Source organism: Protobothrops mucrosquamatus, unplaced genomic scaffold, assembly GCF_001527695.2.
Source record: "Protobothrops mucrosquamatus isolate PMUCROS unplaced genomic scaffold, P.Mucros_1.0 scaffold729, whole genome shotgun sequence".
Taxonomy (NCBI): Eukaryota; Metazoa; Chordata; class Lepidosauria; order Squamata; family Viperidae; genus Protobothrops; species Protobothrops mucrosquamatus.
The window spans coordinates 275,526-293,149 of NW_015387005.1; the positions used below are offsets into that span (position 1 = coordinate 275,526).

Consider the following 17,624-nt stretch of genomic DNA (forward strand, 5'->3'; position numbering starts at 1 on the left):
AGGAAGTTTCTCCTTAGTTCTAGGTTGCTTCTCTCTTTGGTTAGCTTCCACCCGTTGCTCCTTGTCCTGCCTTCAGGTGCTTTGGAAAATAGCTTGACTCCCTCTTCTTTGTGGCAGCCCCTGAGATATTGGAACACTGCTATCATGTCCCCCCTCGTCCTTCTCTTCATTAAACTAGACATACCCAATTCCAGCAACCGTTCCTTATATGTTTTAGCCTCCAGTCCCCTAATCATCTTTGTTGCTCTTCTCTGTACTCTTTCAGTCTCAACATCTTTTTTACATCGTGGTGACCAAAACTGGATGCAGTATTCCAAGTGTGGCCACTCATTTTATGGAGTGGTGTTGATAGTCTTAAGTTCTTAGATTCTTATCTTATTCAAAAAGTAGAAAACATATGTAGTTCAAGGTTGAACTGATGAATTCTTGCTGTTCTCTGAGCTTATAGGCAGTCCTTGGTTATTAACAGTAATTAGGGCTGGAATTTCCATTCCTAAAAAATGCAGTTGTAAAATGCAAGATCATGTCACTGCACCATTTAACAACAGCTTTTCTGGCAGTCCCCAGTTACTGTCATTAAGCTAAGACCGTGCAGGTTGTTAAGTGAGGACCTCAGAGGATTATAACTTCTGATTTCCTGCCAGCTTCCCCATTGAATTTACTTGTGGGAACCCAAGACTACAAATCATGTCAACATGACTGTGAGACACTGGCGACAATTGGCAAGCTGGCCAGTTGTTAAGCATTCAGATCATGATCCTGTGACCATGGGGAATTGTGTCATATGGAATTCTGAGGTTCAGTTTATTTTATTTATTTATTTATTTTAGAAAATTTATATAGCCGTCTACTTGCTCGCATAACTAGGCAGCTTACAGTAATAACACAAAATAGAAAAATAAAAGTAAAAAAAAAAACCCAACAAGTACAATTAACCGAGTTGTAAGTACACCTCGGATGTACTTACAACTTGGTTGTACAACTCAGTCATTGCTCTCAGAAGTCAGAACGGTCGTTAAATGGAGACTACCTATCTTTTATTGTATTTTTTAAAAACTGTAAACTGCTTAGAATAATAAGGAGAGAGGATAAAACAAGCCATGACTTCACACGTGTGAACTCAGTTAAGAGTACTGCATGTTAGCATCTGCTCCCAGCTAACCAAAAGCTAGGAACATACTACTTTATTCTAATGAAATTTAAATGAACAAATTTCATTTGAGAAACTAGATTGTTCTAATTATTTCTGTACCTTGTAAGGTAATTGCAATCAATCAATGCCATTCTGCTTACCTTTGGCGATCTCTGCTCCAGCTAGTCTTGCTCGTATTAAGCCATGCCTTTCTTTCAGATGAAGGATACGGACCTTTGGAAACTGTGCCATGTATTTGTCTAATTTGTCCTTCAGGTAAGCTAAATTAGAACAGAGGAGAATCAAGTGTGTGGACTACAGATTGTACCTATTTCAAACTTAACTAATAAAATGGGTCATCAGTCCTCAAACACTGCTTCCAATTTATAGAGGATTATTGAAAAATACCAAAAAATTGTTTTCTACCGACAGTTATTATAGAGGGTAGAAACTGTATATTACTTTTACATATTAATCAATTGATTATACGTCACCCTTACTAGGTAGAATTGATCCAGTAAAATGGTCACAAAGATCAAAATTTGATATTTTTCATATCAACTGGTCTATCCAGAAATAAACAATATTCTTGCAATCTGAAAAAAAAGTAAACCTTCTACCTGGCAAGCAGCTTAAAAGTGTCATTGCTGACCATTTTAAATAATAAAAACCAAAGATCCTCTAATGAAACAAGTACTTGGTTAAAAGCTATCTCCAGATTTGCAGTATTCTTTATGTCCCATAAAAAGGAAGGAGTAGCATAGCACTTTTGAGTTGAAGAGGCCTATGAGGCTGCAGAGAATTACTTTTCCTAAAGAGAAAAAACTGAGTTGCCAACATTTGAAGCAGTCATGAAGATGTACCTATCACCAATCAGCTGCTTCTGCCTTACAAAATGGCCCATTGTCATTTTCTGGGAAATTATTGTTAAAGGAAAAGAGAATTATCTCCACTATCTACAATTGACCAAGTACTACCAAATCTTTCTTCCTCCTATAAGGATTTCACAGGTTAAAAATGTTTTTGTCATTACATATTTATGCAACTTCCCTCTCTCTATAGGCCAAAAGCAAATTCTTTCTATCAGGCTTCAGCGGCATACTTAGCTGATCTCTCAAATCTTGCACACAAGCATCCAATGACCCCAAAATATTCTGCATGCTTTTAAGTCAAATGTAATATATGATACATTTGTCTCTAAATTGTAAGGGGAGAAAAAAATATGATATAATGTAGGAGAAGAGATGGCAGAATTTGGAGGCAGAGTGAAAAGAGGGATCAGACTAGAATCCCTACGTAGCCACAAGAGAACGAAGTCCAACCCCTTCCTAGAGTGCTGTTGGCAGGTGCCAACTGTTAGTTGAGAGATTCCTATGCATAGCGATGAGTAACAATAAATCAGTTTAACTGGACCTTCACTTGTAGACCTGATCTTTTGTGCCTGACATACAGGGATCCACTGAAGCAAAATAAGGCCAGTTTGATATTTCAGGGAAATGTATGGGATGTATTAGAGAACCTCAGTAACCTCTATCATGATGAAAAATATATATATTTTTTTCAAACAGTAAATTATTAAATGACATGTTGATCCTGAGATATCGACTTACCTCTTGTGCTAAAATCATCCACCAAAATAACTTCTTTAATCAATTCAAGGGGGGACCGGTTGAGGATACTGTGGACAGAACGCAGGAGAGTGGACCACACTTCATCAACAAAGCACATGATAATGCTAGTGGTGGGAAGGTCATTGTGGACAAGAAGATCTGAACATCTGGAGCAAAAGAGATTAGCATAGCATAATATAACATAAACAGTTGATACAAGCTTACTGGTAGAAGTGAACATTAACCGCTCCAATTGCCCTAAAAACGTATTTTACTGATGTTTTCTTCCTGAAGGCAAGAGAGTTGAGCTCTAAAAAATAAATTCTACTACAATTAGGGCTTTTTTTTGTCATAGAACGCCCAGAACAGAGTTCTGGCATTTTTTTTGGATGGAACCTTGTAGGGTAGGCAAGGCATGACATGTGTGACTTCCGGCACCTTTTTTTTTTTTTTTTTTTTACAAAAAAAGCACTGACTAAAATAATACCTATCAAAATGCAAAGACTCAGCAATTAAACATTGTGGGAAAGAAATTTGAGTGTAAAGTAAGGAAAACTATCACTTGAGTACCTGATTCCAATACAGCTAACACCATCAGCAATCAGCATTGCTAGGCATCTGCTTAATGGAAATTGAGAAATAGCAATGGCATAATCCTATAATACATCTTAATGTAGTGGGGAGCATTGTGAATTGTTAGGCCTGCTCAGTTTGCTGTCCATGTACTCACTAGTTAGGGAATTTGAAGGTTCTTACTCTTTTTTCTGATAATTTTTTGATCTCAACATTAAAGTTAGATTGCTCAAACTTCAAACAGAAACTGTTACATCTATGATCAGATGGAGACAGGTGCGTATCTGTCACATCCTCTTTTGCACAGCCAAGCAGATCAGACCAGGTGAAGAGAGTAAGTAAATGAGCATCAGGGGAGGAAGAGGATCTGTTCAAGGGTAAAGGCCCCGCTTAGAATTCTAAGCTGAAGGCTCTGCCACTGATTCCATGGGTTGACCTTGACTGCAATTGCCCAAATATTATTGTAACCAAACGGTGACTGAGTTTCTAACAAAAATATCACAGTGAAAAATCCTGCTATTTACAAAAACTTTCCTGCTAATGGGCTGGTTTTCACTGAAATTCACAGATTTTATCCCCCAAACTGAGCCATAAGTGGAATCATCTCAATAAGACATGGTCCTTGGCCTTTAGGACTGGCAAGTTTTGTGCCTACAGTGTGGCTTTGTGCTAGATACAAATCATAAATTACTGTTGCGTTTTCATGCAACACAAGATACAATTTACATTATATCAGAAACAACAGAAGCCGCTGATGCATAATTCTTTATACATTCTAAATTTTTAAAAAACAAGCTTTTTCTGTCCCTTTTTGTAAGAGCATTTTTCAAGTCCTAATTCAGACACTCACAGTATCTCATTCCTGAGCAAAAATTTCAGATTCTCGTTAATTTCTGGATGGGTCCAGACAGATTTGCCTGGCTCTTTTCAGCTGTCAAAAGAATACTAAAACTAGAGGGATTAGGAGAAGGGGAAAGCTTAGTGTACCAAAGAGCAGATGTAGAACTTTTAAAGTTCAACTTAAAATCCAGATTTGTGGCCTGGTTTGAGATACTGTTGTTCAGTCACTAAGTCATATCCGATTCTTTGTGACCCCATAGATCCTAACACCCCAGCTCCCCCCCACCCTCCACTGTCTCCCTGAGTCTGCCCAAACTCATGTCCCCTGCATCAATGACACTATTTAACCATCTCATCCTCTACCATCCTCTTCTCCTTTTGCCTTCAATCTTTCCCAACATCTTTTCCAATAGGTCCTCTCTTCTCATTTGGTGGCCAAATGAGCTTCGAGATACATATTGCCAGCTACTAAATAGGCTTTTCAGGCACATCCACATTCTATTATCTTAAAATAGTTCTTTCCCTTCCTTCCATACCCACTTCTGAGATTGAATAGAAGACTTTTTTCAAGAAAGTCATGGAGCTTATTTCCATTAGATAGAGTGCTGAAAAAAATAAGACAAAGAATTCTGCAAATGCCCTGAAGTTACTACCCAAAGAAAACAACACAGGAACTAATTCTGTAATAAGGTAAAAAAAAAAAAAAAAAAAAAAAAAAAAAAGGAAAGATCCTTGCCAAGAATTTGTGATTGGGGACATATTTTCCAGTTTCTTCCAAAGGTTAACCAAGAAATGGGAAGACTGAAAAGTAGAAACTATAATGAGGCATCATGTTTTCTAAGCATTCTTGCAAGTTATTATTTACTTTATATTATTATTATTATTATTATTATTATTATTATTATTATTATTATTATTATTATTTATTTATTTATTTATTTTTTATTTATTTATTTAATAATAACATTATTACTGGCATCCTCAGATAGCTGCAAAGCCTTGGAATAGCATTCTTCCATATTCCATCCTACATAAAATGTAACATTTTTCTGATCTGGCATTCTGTGAAGAAACATGTGGCTGGAGATAAATATTCTTATACATTTGTCACAATATTCCAAGCTGGACAAGGTCACCCAAAGCACTCGAGTAAATTAAAAGGAACTAGATTCAGCCATTCAATGCTGTTCAGACCATGAATATCATAGTGAAGGTCTACTGGCAGAGACGGGACCCCATAAAGGACCTCCAACTTAAGGACTTTCTTGAACAAGAGTTAAATTCAACAACAAAGACTCTATGTTAAGTTAAATTGAGAAATAACCCATAAGTTGTACTAACTGTTGATAGATTTTCTGTTTGTATTAATACAGTCTTGTCGCTGGCAAAGAATAGTCCCTAGTGGATGATAAAAATAAAAGATCCAGACTGCAGCTTGGATTTATATTAGCCAGTTTCTGGTTTAAAATAGCACCCGCCTCCTGTGATCAAACAGGGTGGCCAAAATAGTCTTCAAATCCCAAGGCACCTACATTATTTTTCCAGAGGAAAATCTTTGTTTAAAAAAAAAACAAAAAACAAGAAGGGTTGGCAATCACAATGAGTTATAAGGAAACAGAAGTCAAGAGAAATGAAATAATTTATGTAGAGCAAACACTGTGGATTTTATTGTAAAAGGAAGCTAGATGTAAAGCAAATGTAAACTGTGGGTAAACTGGAAGCATTTAACATCAAAACTAATGTTTTCCAACTGCCCAGATATTACAGCTTCCAGAAGTCTCAGCCAACATGGCCCTGGGTCTCCTGGGTGTTGTAATCCTGATTTAACTGGAGTTATAAAAGCCCGAAAAGTAGGTAACTTGCTCAAGTATAAAATGGATAGCACACCCATGGCTTACCTAATTTTTCTTGCACTCATCTGTTCTAGATCTGCATTATTGTACAGTAAACCTTTTTCTACCAACTTGTAAGACTTTCTAGCAGTCTCCTCCACTTTGGTGCTTCTCGGTGCAATTTTGATAATTCTCTATGTGGCTGAGAAATGAGAGTTGTAATTCCAAGTACTATAACATAGACAGATTCAGGTAGACAAAGACTAACAATATAGAAATAGCTGAAGATTTGGAAAACCCTATGATACATAAGCCAGAAACATAAAACAACACATGATTTTTTTTATTGAGCCTAAATGCTAACATGCCAGCACCAAAGCCGAACCTTTCCAACGCTGCCACAACAAAGGTAAAAATATTTTTGATTTAAAAAAAGAAAGAATAATCAAAACTTGGAGATCTGAATTGGGTCTTACTTGGATTTATTCAGTAACATGCATTGCAACTCCCAAAATTGCAAGCCGGCATGGAAATCAGCTTGGAAAAGGCTGTAGTAAGAAATGCCTCTCTGGGGGAGAGGGCAGAGTGAATCACTGAATCTACCTCTAGATAGTAGTGTTCCACTACTATTAAATCCTATGGTTACTTAAGACTATAGATTGATCACTGGAAGTTCCCTAGCATAAAATTGCAATGTGAGTTTATGGAAGTTATTTTTTTTTATTCTTAACACAATTCTTATACAAGCAAACCTAGTTTAATTCCAGCTGGGAGACAGAAAAAAACCCTATTTGATTTCCAATGCACTCTAGGAAATGTGGAAATTGGAAAGATGAGATTTTAGAATGAATTAGTTTTGGTACTCAGAAGAAGATGAAAAAAAGGTAAGAGTGTCAGGAAGACAGCAAGAACCTTTTAATTATAAAGCTCTAGCGACAGTGACAAACACCTAAAACATTCTGCATCAGTAAGTATCTGAGTGTCATGTGACACAACGTTCTTACAAAGTATTAGTAAAAAGGCAATCCCATGACACTTTGCTGCCATGTATATCCCAGGTTATGTGAGCAGATCACACACACTTTTTACTAGGTCAGGGGTAGGCAACCTTGGCTCTTTTATGACTTGTGAACTTCAGCTCCCAGAATTCTTGAGCCAGCATGGCTCAGCTTAGAAACCTCTCCCTTTCCCCTCAGCATGGCTGGCTCAGGAATTCTGGGAGTTGAAGTCCACGAGTCATAAAAGAGCCAAGGTTGCCTACCCCTGTACTAGGTCAAGGTACTTTCAAGAACTTTCATTTTAATATAGTTTTAACACAATGTAAAATAACATTTCACAATTGTCCTTGAAAATGTCCTCTGGAGTCCCTACCAGATGAATGGGGGATAGAAATTTTCAAATTATTTTCCCCTAGGGAAAGGTATACATTGCCCATTCTTGCATTTTTTGTGTGCGCCAAAGACTTTATTTTAAATTTTTAAAAACATTGCTACAGCTGGTGCTCATTCCAACATATTTTACGGGTGTGAAACTTAAATTATGTTACATAGGTAGTCCTCGATTTATGACCATGCGTGTAACAATGCTTCAAAGTTATGGCTGCCTCGGAACAAATGATTTACAACCTGTCCTGGCACTTATGACCATCATATCATCCTCACAGTCACAATTTGGGTGCTTGGCAACCAGCTCACATTTATTACCAGTTGCAGCATCCTGAAATCGCATGATAATGATTTACAATTTTCCTAGCCACTTTCCAACAAATGGGGAATTGGCTTAACAATGTGATTCACTTCATTCATTCATCTGTTCATTCATTCATTCACTGAAACAATTTATTTGCTGCCCATCTAGTATCCGAAGACTCTGAAAAAAGAATAAAATTATCCATTAGAAAAACACAAATAAAAAACAACTGTGGTAAAAATAGTCAGAAAAATTGATGGTTCTCTTTGCAACTGCCCCAGTTTACTATGGAAATTCTGCTCCCAATTATGGTCATAAATCAAGGACTACCTGTATCATATCGCTTTGTTTAATGATTCTGTATTATTATCTATTTATCTCTTGTATTAATTGTGAGATACCTTGGGAGTGGAACACATTAAAGAACAAAATATAAATCTCTCAAAAAAGAAAGTCATATTGCAGTTCTTGCTATATGACTACCAGACTTATATAAAGCAAAGAGTACTACTGCACAAATGGACTAAAAGGACTGCTATTCTAAGGGGGGGGATTTCAGTGTTATTTTTGATGCTGTTAAGGATGTTACAATAAACCATGGGCAACATAGCAATATAGGTTAGATCCACCCCTGAACGCAAAATGCAGAACTAGTAACTATCAAGTCAAGGGCTGAAGAAACTTCAGAAAGAGAACTTCACAGAAGTGACAGAAATAGAAAAGACATGCAATTGAGAATTTTTTAAAAAAAAACCAATTATGCTGCCCATTTCCCTTATAAGTTAAATGGAAAGCTGATGTTTGGATGACACATATGCTTCGAAGTAATCACTAATAAATTTTATGTATCCTGCAGTCTCTAGAAATACAGTAAAACCCACTACGATCTCTGCAAATCTAGAGCCAGCCTTTTTTGAGTGCTCAGTCTGTCACAAATAAACATGCATGAGGTGGGGTGGGACTTGCCTGAAATGTACATACACGCAAAGGTGAAGGAACATAACAAGTTGCCTTATACTGAGTCAGACCATTGTTCCCAAGAATGCTTTCAACTTAGAAAATGGGTGCATTTAAAGGGCTCCAGAATGTATAATTGTTTCTTTTTTTCTGGCAATTCCATGCATTATTTTCCTCTTCAAATAGCCCAATAAAGTAAAATGCAGCAACGTCAAAGAAAACAAAATTCACTTATATCCAGACAAGGCTTTAATTTCCAGGAGTATTAGTAACATTCATGATGACGTTCAAGGGTTTTGTTTGCATATATTTAGTAGAATAAATTGATTTGTTTGGAGAGCTGGCGCCCTTTAGAAAAAGAAGAAGAAGAAACTACTTGCAAGGCTGTTTTTCTGTCATGTTGTCCAAATAAAAGCTTCTCCTCCTCCCCCCATACCACAGTCAGCGAACACTGAGGTGTTATTGACAGCCTCAAAGCAGCAACGTTTCAATGTGACCCACTAAGCCTATCAAAGAAGTACAGCAGAAAATCTGTAGATCTAGCTGGTGATAAAGATTTCTCTCATTTCATTGAATTTGTCATTTTTACATCATGCTGGCTTAGAAAAAAAAAATAGAAGAGTCAAAGGTTTTGGTCAGGTCTTCTCTGCATGAACAAAAGGCTGAAGGGAAAGCATTTTTCTCCATTTCTATTTGCAATTCAGCTAAGGGTTTGATGGATGCCTTAAGGGAATCTTTACCCCTTAGGCTAATATATCTTCCAGCAGATCTTGAGAAGGCCAGGGCAAGCTACCAAAGAACTCCTCCCACAGAGAATCCTGTTCTCCTGATCATTTTTCACCAATGTTTGATAGGGTGGTTGATCCTATCCCCCAATCTAGATGGAAAACTATTTTTTTTTTGTTCTGGGTTGTTTTGTTGGGGAAAATAGTGGACTGCATCTCAATGGGAGCATGCCTGTTTTACATGACAAGGCTCTTAATTCAATGACTGGCATCTCTTGATTAAAACACAGATCAAATAGCAGTTGATGGGAAACATTATTCTCTGCCCTTTGCCATTCTGGGCTTCATAGTCTTTTCAGGTAATCCTGTTGCATTTGAGAGCCTTCACTCTGTAAAGGTGCCCCTGAATGCTGCCCAAATATTGCCATAGTGCACCACTATCTTTGGCCAAGGGTATCAATAGGACAATGGTGCATTGTACCAATAATTTGATTTACAAAGTGAGTGCCAAGCTACAGTTTCTGCAGGCAATATACCAACATGTATCTATGACAACATCCAAGGCAGATCATTTGAAGGCTCTCCGGTGCCTTTATTAATGTGCCTGTATTTCAAGATGTTAAAGACAGCCTTTGTTGGCCTACCTGCTTTCAAGTTCAGTTAGACTGGCAGACAAAGGGGAAATGGAAAACAGCTTTTAGTCAGAAGAATTTAACTCCTCAAGAATGAAAGGCTATTTACCTTCCTCAGCTGCCATATTTCAAAGGCCTCTGAAAATTTTGCAATGGCTTTAACTGAGGTGTCAGATTTATTTACCACAATATTTCTGTATTGCCCAAACATTTTGCCACACGGGTTTAAAAAAGGGAGCATCGGTGCAAATAAAAATGGAGCCCAAGTCCAAAGATTCAGGCCAAAAACTTGATGGAAAAGGTTGGTTTCCATAGCTTTGTAAACACAAGTAAAATGAGGGCTCCCCCTCCCCCCACCTCAGAGCCCCAGTTGATCCATAATGAAGATGCTGTTTGCAAGGGAGAGCATCTCTGAGTGCCCAGCCCCTTAAACTCAAGTAGGGAGATTGATTCCACAACTCCACAGTTAGTTAAGTCATGTATGCTTTACACAGGTTAAAAGAGCACTGGGTATTTTCTGTCTTAGGTACCAGAAACCGACTGTTTAAGACACATAAATGCTGCTTTAAATATATGCAATTCCTAAATCAGTGCACTTCTCTCCATAAGCCGATTATCACGCATGGGTAATACTGTTTTGCATGGCTCTGAAAGCCTGTGTTAAAATGAAATAATGACAGTTTGCCACTGATTTGATTCTGTGGCTGAGTTCACACATCACAGGAAGCTATATTATGGCTCTGCCGGTTTTGGGGGCGGTGGTGGTGGTTTATATTGTCTGAACTGAATCATCAAGATTTGTAAACTATAGCTTTTAGCTTAGTACTACTATACAACTGTTTTCCCCACAGTAGAATAAAAACATCTAATTGAACTTTTTTTTTTACAAAATGTAAAGGTAGAATTATAACTGAAAAAAATGACATTTAAATAAAGAAAAGGATGCTAAATACAGAAGCAAGATGAGGACTCATGCCTGGGAACACTATTTAGAGAAAACTAATTTATTTATCAGATTTAAATACTGCCTAGCTCATTCATAAAGTGACTCTGGGCAGTTTACAGAAAATTATGGATTTCCTGTAACTGGATGTCTGTGACCCTTTACTGGTTTAGCACCAGGGGCACTGATGGATACTCTGAGACTGGTTTCAAACTTCCTTTTTCTTTCTGAGGTGACAGCTGCCAAAGCAAAGTTCTTCTTGCAGGAAAATTGCTCCTCTAAGGGCCAACTTTGTTCTTTAAAATAAGCAGAGAGGAAATCCTTGCGTTCCATATTCAAGGCTACACAAACAGTTTGTATGTCTGTATGTGTGGGTGTGTTTACACAATTCAGCACATCACTCAGTGTTAACTTTTTGGGTAGCAATGATATTTAATCTGATGGGCCAGTTTCCAATTTTCACGTGCATCCTAGTATCAGCATGGATATTCTAGTTGTACAGTTCCACTAACAAGATTCCAGATATAAAAATCCATAGCTATGTTTCAGCAGTGACACACCATTTTAAACACACAAAATTATGTACACTCACCAGAAAATTAGATAAAGCAAATATACTGCAACTAATTTCTGAACAAACTTTAAAAGGATTGCATTGTTCAGTACTTCCATTTGCACCTCTATGAAAAATACTAAAATAATTTAAATTGTTCACAGTAGCCTCTAAGTCTTTCAATAATTTAAGATCTTGCTATTTGAGCTTCCAGGTTAACATCTGATGTTCTGTAACTTTTTTCAAATATTGGGGGAGGCCTTTTCTGTATGGTGGCCTCACATTGTTTGAATATTTCCTCTGAAAAGCATGTATATAGCCTTTGTTGGCTTTGAGGAGAATGTTAAAGGTTAATTTTACTCCACATATTGCTAATTATGCTTATTACTAATTTGCTGATGCAAATTTATGTAATGTATATTTAGTTGTTTAGGTACCTATGACTTTTGTGAATATTGTATATCTAAAATAATATTTCTTTCTGAAGACTAGATCTGAACCAGGGGTCTTTTCCCTTTTATTTTAGATTTTTTTTAATCCTGTCTTTATTTTTTATAAATAATTCAAGGCTGTGAACATACCTAATACCCCTCCTCCTTTCCCCAGGACAACAACCCTGTGAGGAAAGTTGGGTTGAGACACAATGAGTGGCTCAAAGTCATCCAGCCGACAGGAGAGACTAGAACTCAGAGGTTTTGTGGTTTCTAATCTGGTGACTTAATCACTAGACCAAACTGACTTTTTTTTTGTTCCATAGACTCCTTTAAGAGTTTCATGAAGCCTACAAAATCTTTTGGGGGAAAATAAGGAGTATTTTTTTTTAATTAATCGCAATTATATGTCCACTTTCATACAAAACAACTCTGGATGGCATGTAACACTTAAACGCATGTTACATATTTAAATGCATACAAATATATAGCTATAGATGGTATTACAAAGAAAATCAATTATGTTCAATCCTATTATCAAATACTGTATGAAAAAATAACTATATAGTATAATAATATTCATATAATATATCGAAATTCATGGACCCCATGACATCTATCTTCAGGACCTCGAGAATTCCTGTTCTAGACAAGCATTTGATAAATCAGCAATTGCACCAGCCCAAATGTGTGGTGTGCAGCACAAGTAATCACAGCTTACCCAGCAGGCCTTGTGTCATCAATGGCACGATCAACTGGGATTAAGTCACTGAGGTAGACATTGAAATTCCCTTCATTCCATCTCCTTTTGGCTTCTTCCTCCTTCTCACCTGGGACTTCAGCAGGGCGTCCAAATTGACCGGGCGCTCTGGGGTCTCTTGGGGTCAGGGTCCTATCAATCGTTAACACTTTATGGAGCCGATTTTTTCCTGCGAAATTCACATTGCTCTGATTAGGTTTGGGGAATTGCTCTTCGCCTGCTAAATGGCCTTTGTCAACCTTCCCCAGTGCTCCTCCTCTGGCAAGGATCCCCTCCGTGGTCACGGCTTTAATTAGGCCACCTATTTGGGTTGCATTGGTGGCTTTCCGCTTATTACTGCTTTTCTCACCTGGCAGCTGTATAGACTTTCCCATCGATCTAAATCCTTTGGTGCTGGCTTGGAGATGCTGACTTGTTGGAAAAACCATAGGGACCAGCTCCTTGGTTATAAAGACCTGTTGGTTTTCCGAAAGAGCATCCTTTGCCGGAGGTAGTTTTGCATCCTTCCTATTTGGCAGGTTTCCTGGAGCTCTTTTATTCAGAGAGACTTCCTGCTTCTCTGCTGTTGAGGTATTCAGCTTGCCAGCAGGTAAACCCCACCTTCCTGTGACCTCGGGAGCCGCTACCATTCTTAGCAGCCCCCCGGTCCTGTTGGCTTTGGGAAGACCCTGCCATTCCCCAGGCTTGCTTCCAGTGGGGACGCCACGTTTTAACCCAGCCAAAGCCCCTTTATCTGTGAACTCCATGTGCAGCAACACCTCCGCTCCTCCCGCGGTCCTCTGAGCGGGCGCCTTCTGAGGGGCTCCCTTCGGAAGAGTTGGGCTGACAGGCGCTCGCCCTTCAGCAACTACTGAGTGGGGCTCCTGGTCCCACCGGGCCAGAGCTGGCGTGGTCTGCCGGGGGTGGCTGGTGGCGGCCGCCCCATTGACTTTCTTTCCCGCGGGATGGGAAGGTTCAGCCGGCGGCCGTCGCCGTTTCAGTGGGAGTATGTCACGCAGGCCGGGTATTTTCCCGGGCGCTGCTTTGGCCGGGGTCGCGCCGGGGGATAAGCGCTGCCTTCTCCCCTCCGCGTCCCGGCCAGCATCCTCGCTGTTCCTAGAGGGCTTCCCGTCTTGTTCCGGCGGAGAGACCTCGGTCTCCTCTCGGGACCACCTCCCCAGGCCATCCTCGGAGTTGCGCCAAACTCGCCGTCGCCCCCTTTCCTTCCCGCCCGTCTCCCCTTGCAGCGCTTTGGCGCCGCTCTCGCCGAAGGACAACTTGAGGGCTGCCATGTCAAAGATCAGCCAAACGACCGAGGCTGCGAAGATCAAAGCCAGGACTCGCCCGCTGCCTCGGCAAACCTTCCGGAGTTTATGCATTTCGGAGAAAAGTTTGCCCGGCCTCGGAAAAGCTGTTCTTCCGGCCGCCTCCGGGCCTCCTTACCTACAGAGGCGGCAAGAGGAGCGCCACGCGGAGCCCCCTCGCCCTGGAGCGCGCCCGCATAGCGAGCTAGCAGAAGTCGCCTGTTGCGCCTTGCCTGCGTGGCATATTTATAGCGCGGCATCCACGTCTCCTCGGTGTCGCGTGGCCGGCCTTGCAGCCGCATGTCCTGAGCCAGTCAGCCAGCCAGCCTGCAAGCAGGGGCCGAGCGGCCGGCGGGTGCAGTTTGCAGCGCCTGCTTAGGAGTCCCCTTCCTCCTCCTCCTCCTCCTCCTCTCGGCAGCCTGGGAGATTCTCCATTCTACTTGGTGAAAAAGAAGAAAAGAAACAGGCGGCTGCAGATCAGCTGGAGAAACTGATCCCAGCTACCCTCCTCCGCTCCACCCCAGCCCAAGCTGGATTTTCGTTCTCTGTAATTCGACACCGTCTCGGGAGAGAAAACAAAGCGCAAACTTCTCACTGCTTTGGCGTAGCCTCTACTTACTACTATCACCTTCCGAGATCCCAGATACTTTTGAAAATCGTGCCCAAACGCCAGAAACAAGCCTGGTGCGTGCCTGTGGTCTGTCTGTTTGTGTGTATGTGGCTCACGATTCCATCTTTGTAGTCGTGGGGAAATTCTCTTCAGAAAACTTTTGTACTATCTTGAATGATTCTGATGTATATTCATTAACCGCCCACCTTTTTCTGTTCTTTGGCAAGCCATGGTTTATTTGATCGTGGTTTATTGAATAAATTTGCCGAGAGGTTACACTAAGGCACACAAGCTAAGGTTCACCAATCATAGTTTGGTGGATTTAGTTGACATGCTAAGCCAGCAGCAAACCATGTTTCAGGTCAGCATGTTACTGCAGTGGCTGGCAGCAATGGATCAAAGAGGTCCTCTGAAAGTGCCTGAAAGCAATTTATCTTACTACTTTTTGATATTTGCAGTAGAAGCAACCAATGAGAACGTTTTCAAATTGTGCTCATTTCAGGGAGGACTCAATAAAAAAAAACTATCCTGGCATAAGAAAGACTCATGCAATAATAAAATAGGACAGAAATAAAAATAAAAAATTCCCCCATGATGAAAAGGCTCCATTTTCAGTTAGGTCAGGTCGCCATATTTCCCTGTCAAGCAACAGGAGGATAATGATGATGATGATGATGATGATAATAATTAATAATAATAATGTGGGTCTTCTATGGGTCTTTCTGTTGTGAAGGCATGTTCTTCCTTATGTCTTGAGCTCAAAAAAATTACAGTATATCAGCATGGGATTTGCAGTCTCTGTTGCTAGTCCCAGTCCTACCTCTGTTTTAAATCACTGTAACAAAGCTAACAACTGCTCTTGGAGAGACTCAGAAAAGGGGGGGGGGGTAGGGGAATGTCTTGGTCATGGATTGACAATGAGATTAACACAATATCACGGAGCCATGGCAGAAACAGATGAATGCAAATCATAAAAAGCCCTTACAAGGGAGCCAATAGGAAGCCAACATTACTTGGTAGATCTGAATGTAAAGAGAACCGAATACAGCCTTTACTTCTTATTTCCTCCTTTGACTTGGATGCTCTGAATGGCGCACAAACAAGAATGCAACATCTGTTCCAAATGCATGAAAGCAGATATTTGGTAGTTAGTAAGATATGGCTCAAGAAAGATCTCATTCTTGCATCACAGGTTTAGATAATCTGAAGCTGCAATCCTAAATCTGTTTTTTTTCTGGATGGGAAGTAATTTCCATTGAAATCCATGAGACTTATATCTGCGTATAGAAATATGTTGTTGGCCTTAAAAGTTAGTAATTTTTTGTGTAGAATAGAAGTTTTCAGATGCTATAAAAAGTGATAAAGGAAGGAAAGTAGAAAATGCATTTTAATAGTTATCTTGTAATTGGAAGAGCATTCTACCCAGCACATTAAATGTTCACATTGAGCTATCCAAGACAATTGTGACAGCTGCAATAAAGTGGATCGGGGTCTACAGGTTGCCTACTTTTGCTGTAAATGACAGCAGCCTTTATGGAATGAGCCCGCAGTAACTCTGTTCACACATATTGCTAAGCCCAACACATTTTGGCCTGGCAGTATGTATGAATATAGCCAGCACATGAAAACACATGAAAGATTGCTGTTGTTCCTTTGGTGTGGTACAATGAAAGAAATTTAAAATTGCCATGCTGTGGTTTCAAACATCTCTGTGATGCCCCGTTGAATACTAGCTTCTCACAGCATCAGCCAGCCACAAATTGCTAAGAATAGTTGAATAACATAAGAATTTTTTAGCAGTTTCTTCTCCCCCTTCACTCCATGAATGAATTATTGAAAATAAGTGAAAGAGTATGCTCCACTTTTAAACTTTTATTGCACATTATGAATCATGAAACATTTCACAGCTGGAAATAGCATGGTCAAATAGCCCTACCATAAACTTTACAATGTGGCTTTACTACTCAGCAAATACAAATGTGTGGTTTCTGTTTGGACAGACCTGTTCAACACAAGACAGCAGCTTTTACATGTGCATTGATTAATTTATTCCAGAAGGCTAACTTTAAAATAATACCGAGAATCAACCTCACGTGGACAAGAAAATTTAACATGTAATAAAAGTTTCCCCTTCTTTTCATTCTCTTTTTGAAAAAAAAATATACAAAACTCAAAAGTGGAGATCATGACATTTTTGATGCTTAATAAGAAATCAAGCCAGACCTCATATCTACAATAAATATTTAAGATAAGTGTTCCAGGATATTGGGGTTAGAACAGCTGCTTTGCATGCAATACTGTGCAAATTTGACAATGAAGATTATAGCAATAACACATACTTAACTGTAGTTTAAAGGAAATATTAATCCATTTTAAATCTGAAAGCAAATGGCTAACAAAGCTAGGGTTTGATTCCTCTGATTAATGAGCTAATAGTAGTGAGATATGTAAATCTACATTTGCTACTTTGCTTTCAGCTCTATTAGTTTGTAATCATATAGAATAGATTATCTCCAGCTCAGCCCTGAGTCAACATTCTACTGTAACTCCGGTGTTGGTAGAAGGACTGGTTCAATTTTGGTCCAATAGATGGGAAGGAATAGTTGGTAATTAAAGCACAACGAATACTATGAGTACTTCCACTTGATACATCTATTACTAAAGACCATCACCTTAGGCTCCAAACAAAACCTAAAACTTACTTCCTTCATATACAAAATTATGTATATCAGGCAGAAAATTGTGCTATGTGCTGAACTTTTTCAGGTACAAGAGACCAGTCAATCCATTTAGGATTGACAGTTATTACCACTTTACAGTGATATATTTTTATTGTTCTTAAATATTTGATTTTCTGTTGTTGGTTTTCTTACTATTTATTCCTAATGTGCTAGTTTCTTTGAAGAATCGTTTTAAAGTGATACATAAATGACCATTAGAACATATACATATGATATGTTATTTCCTGGAAAACAGGTATGTTGTAATAGGGATAATCATGAATAGTCTCCTGCAGTTCTTGATCAAGATTTCATACTATTTATGAATACTTTA

The 17,624-nt window shown here is 39.2% G+C and overlaps 1 protein-coding gene across 1 annotated transcript in view; it reads right to left on the reverse strand.

Moving 5' to 3' along the window:
- GALNT5 (polypeptide N-acetylgalactosaminyltransferase 5) overlaps window positions 1-14,035 on the reverse strand; it is a 37,169-nt gene extending 23,134 nt beyond the window's left edge. Inside the window, exons 1-3 of the mRNA XM_015818369.1 lie at window positions 12,639-14,035; window positions 2,743-2,909; window positions 1,294-1,413 (exon numbers count right to left, since the gene is read on the reverse strand). Coding sequence (XP_015673855.1) covers window positions 1,294-1,413; window positions 2,743-2,909; window positions 12,639-14,035 — 1,684 coding nt within the window. The remainder of the gene's footprint in view (window positions 1-1,293; window positions 1,414-2,742; window positions 2,910-12,638) is intronic.
- Between the last annotated feature and the right edge of the window lie 3,589 nt (window positions 14,036-17,624).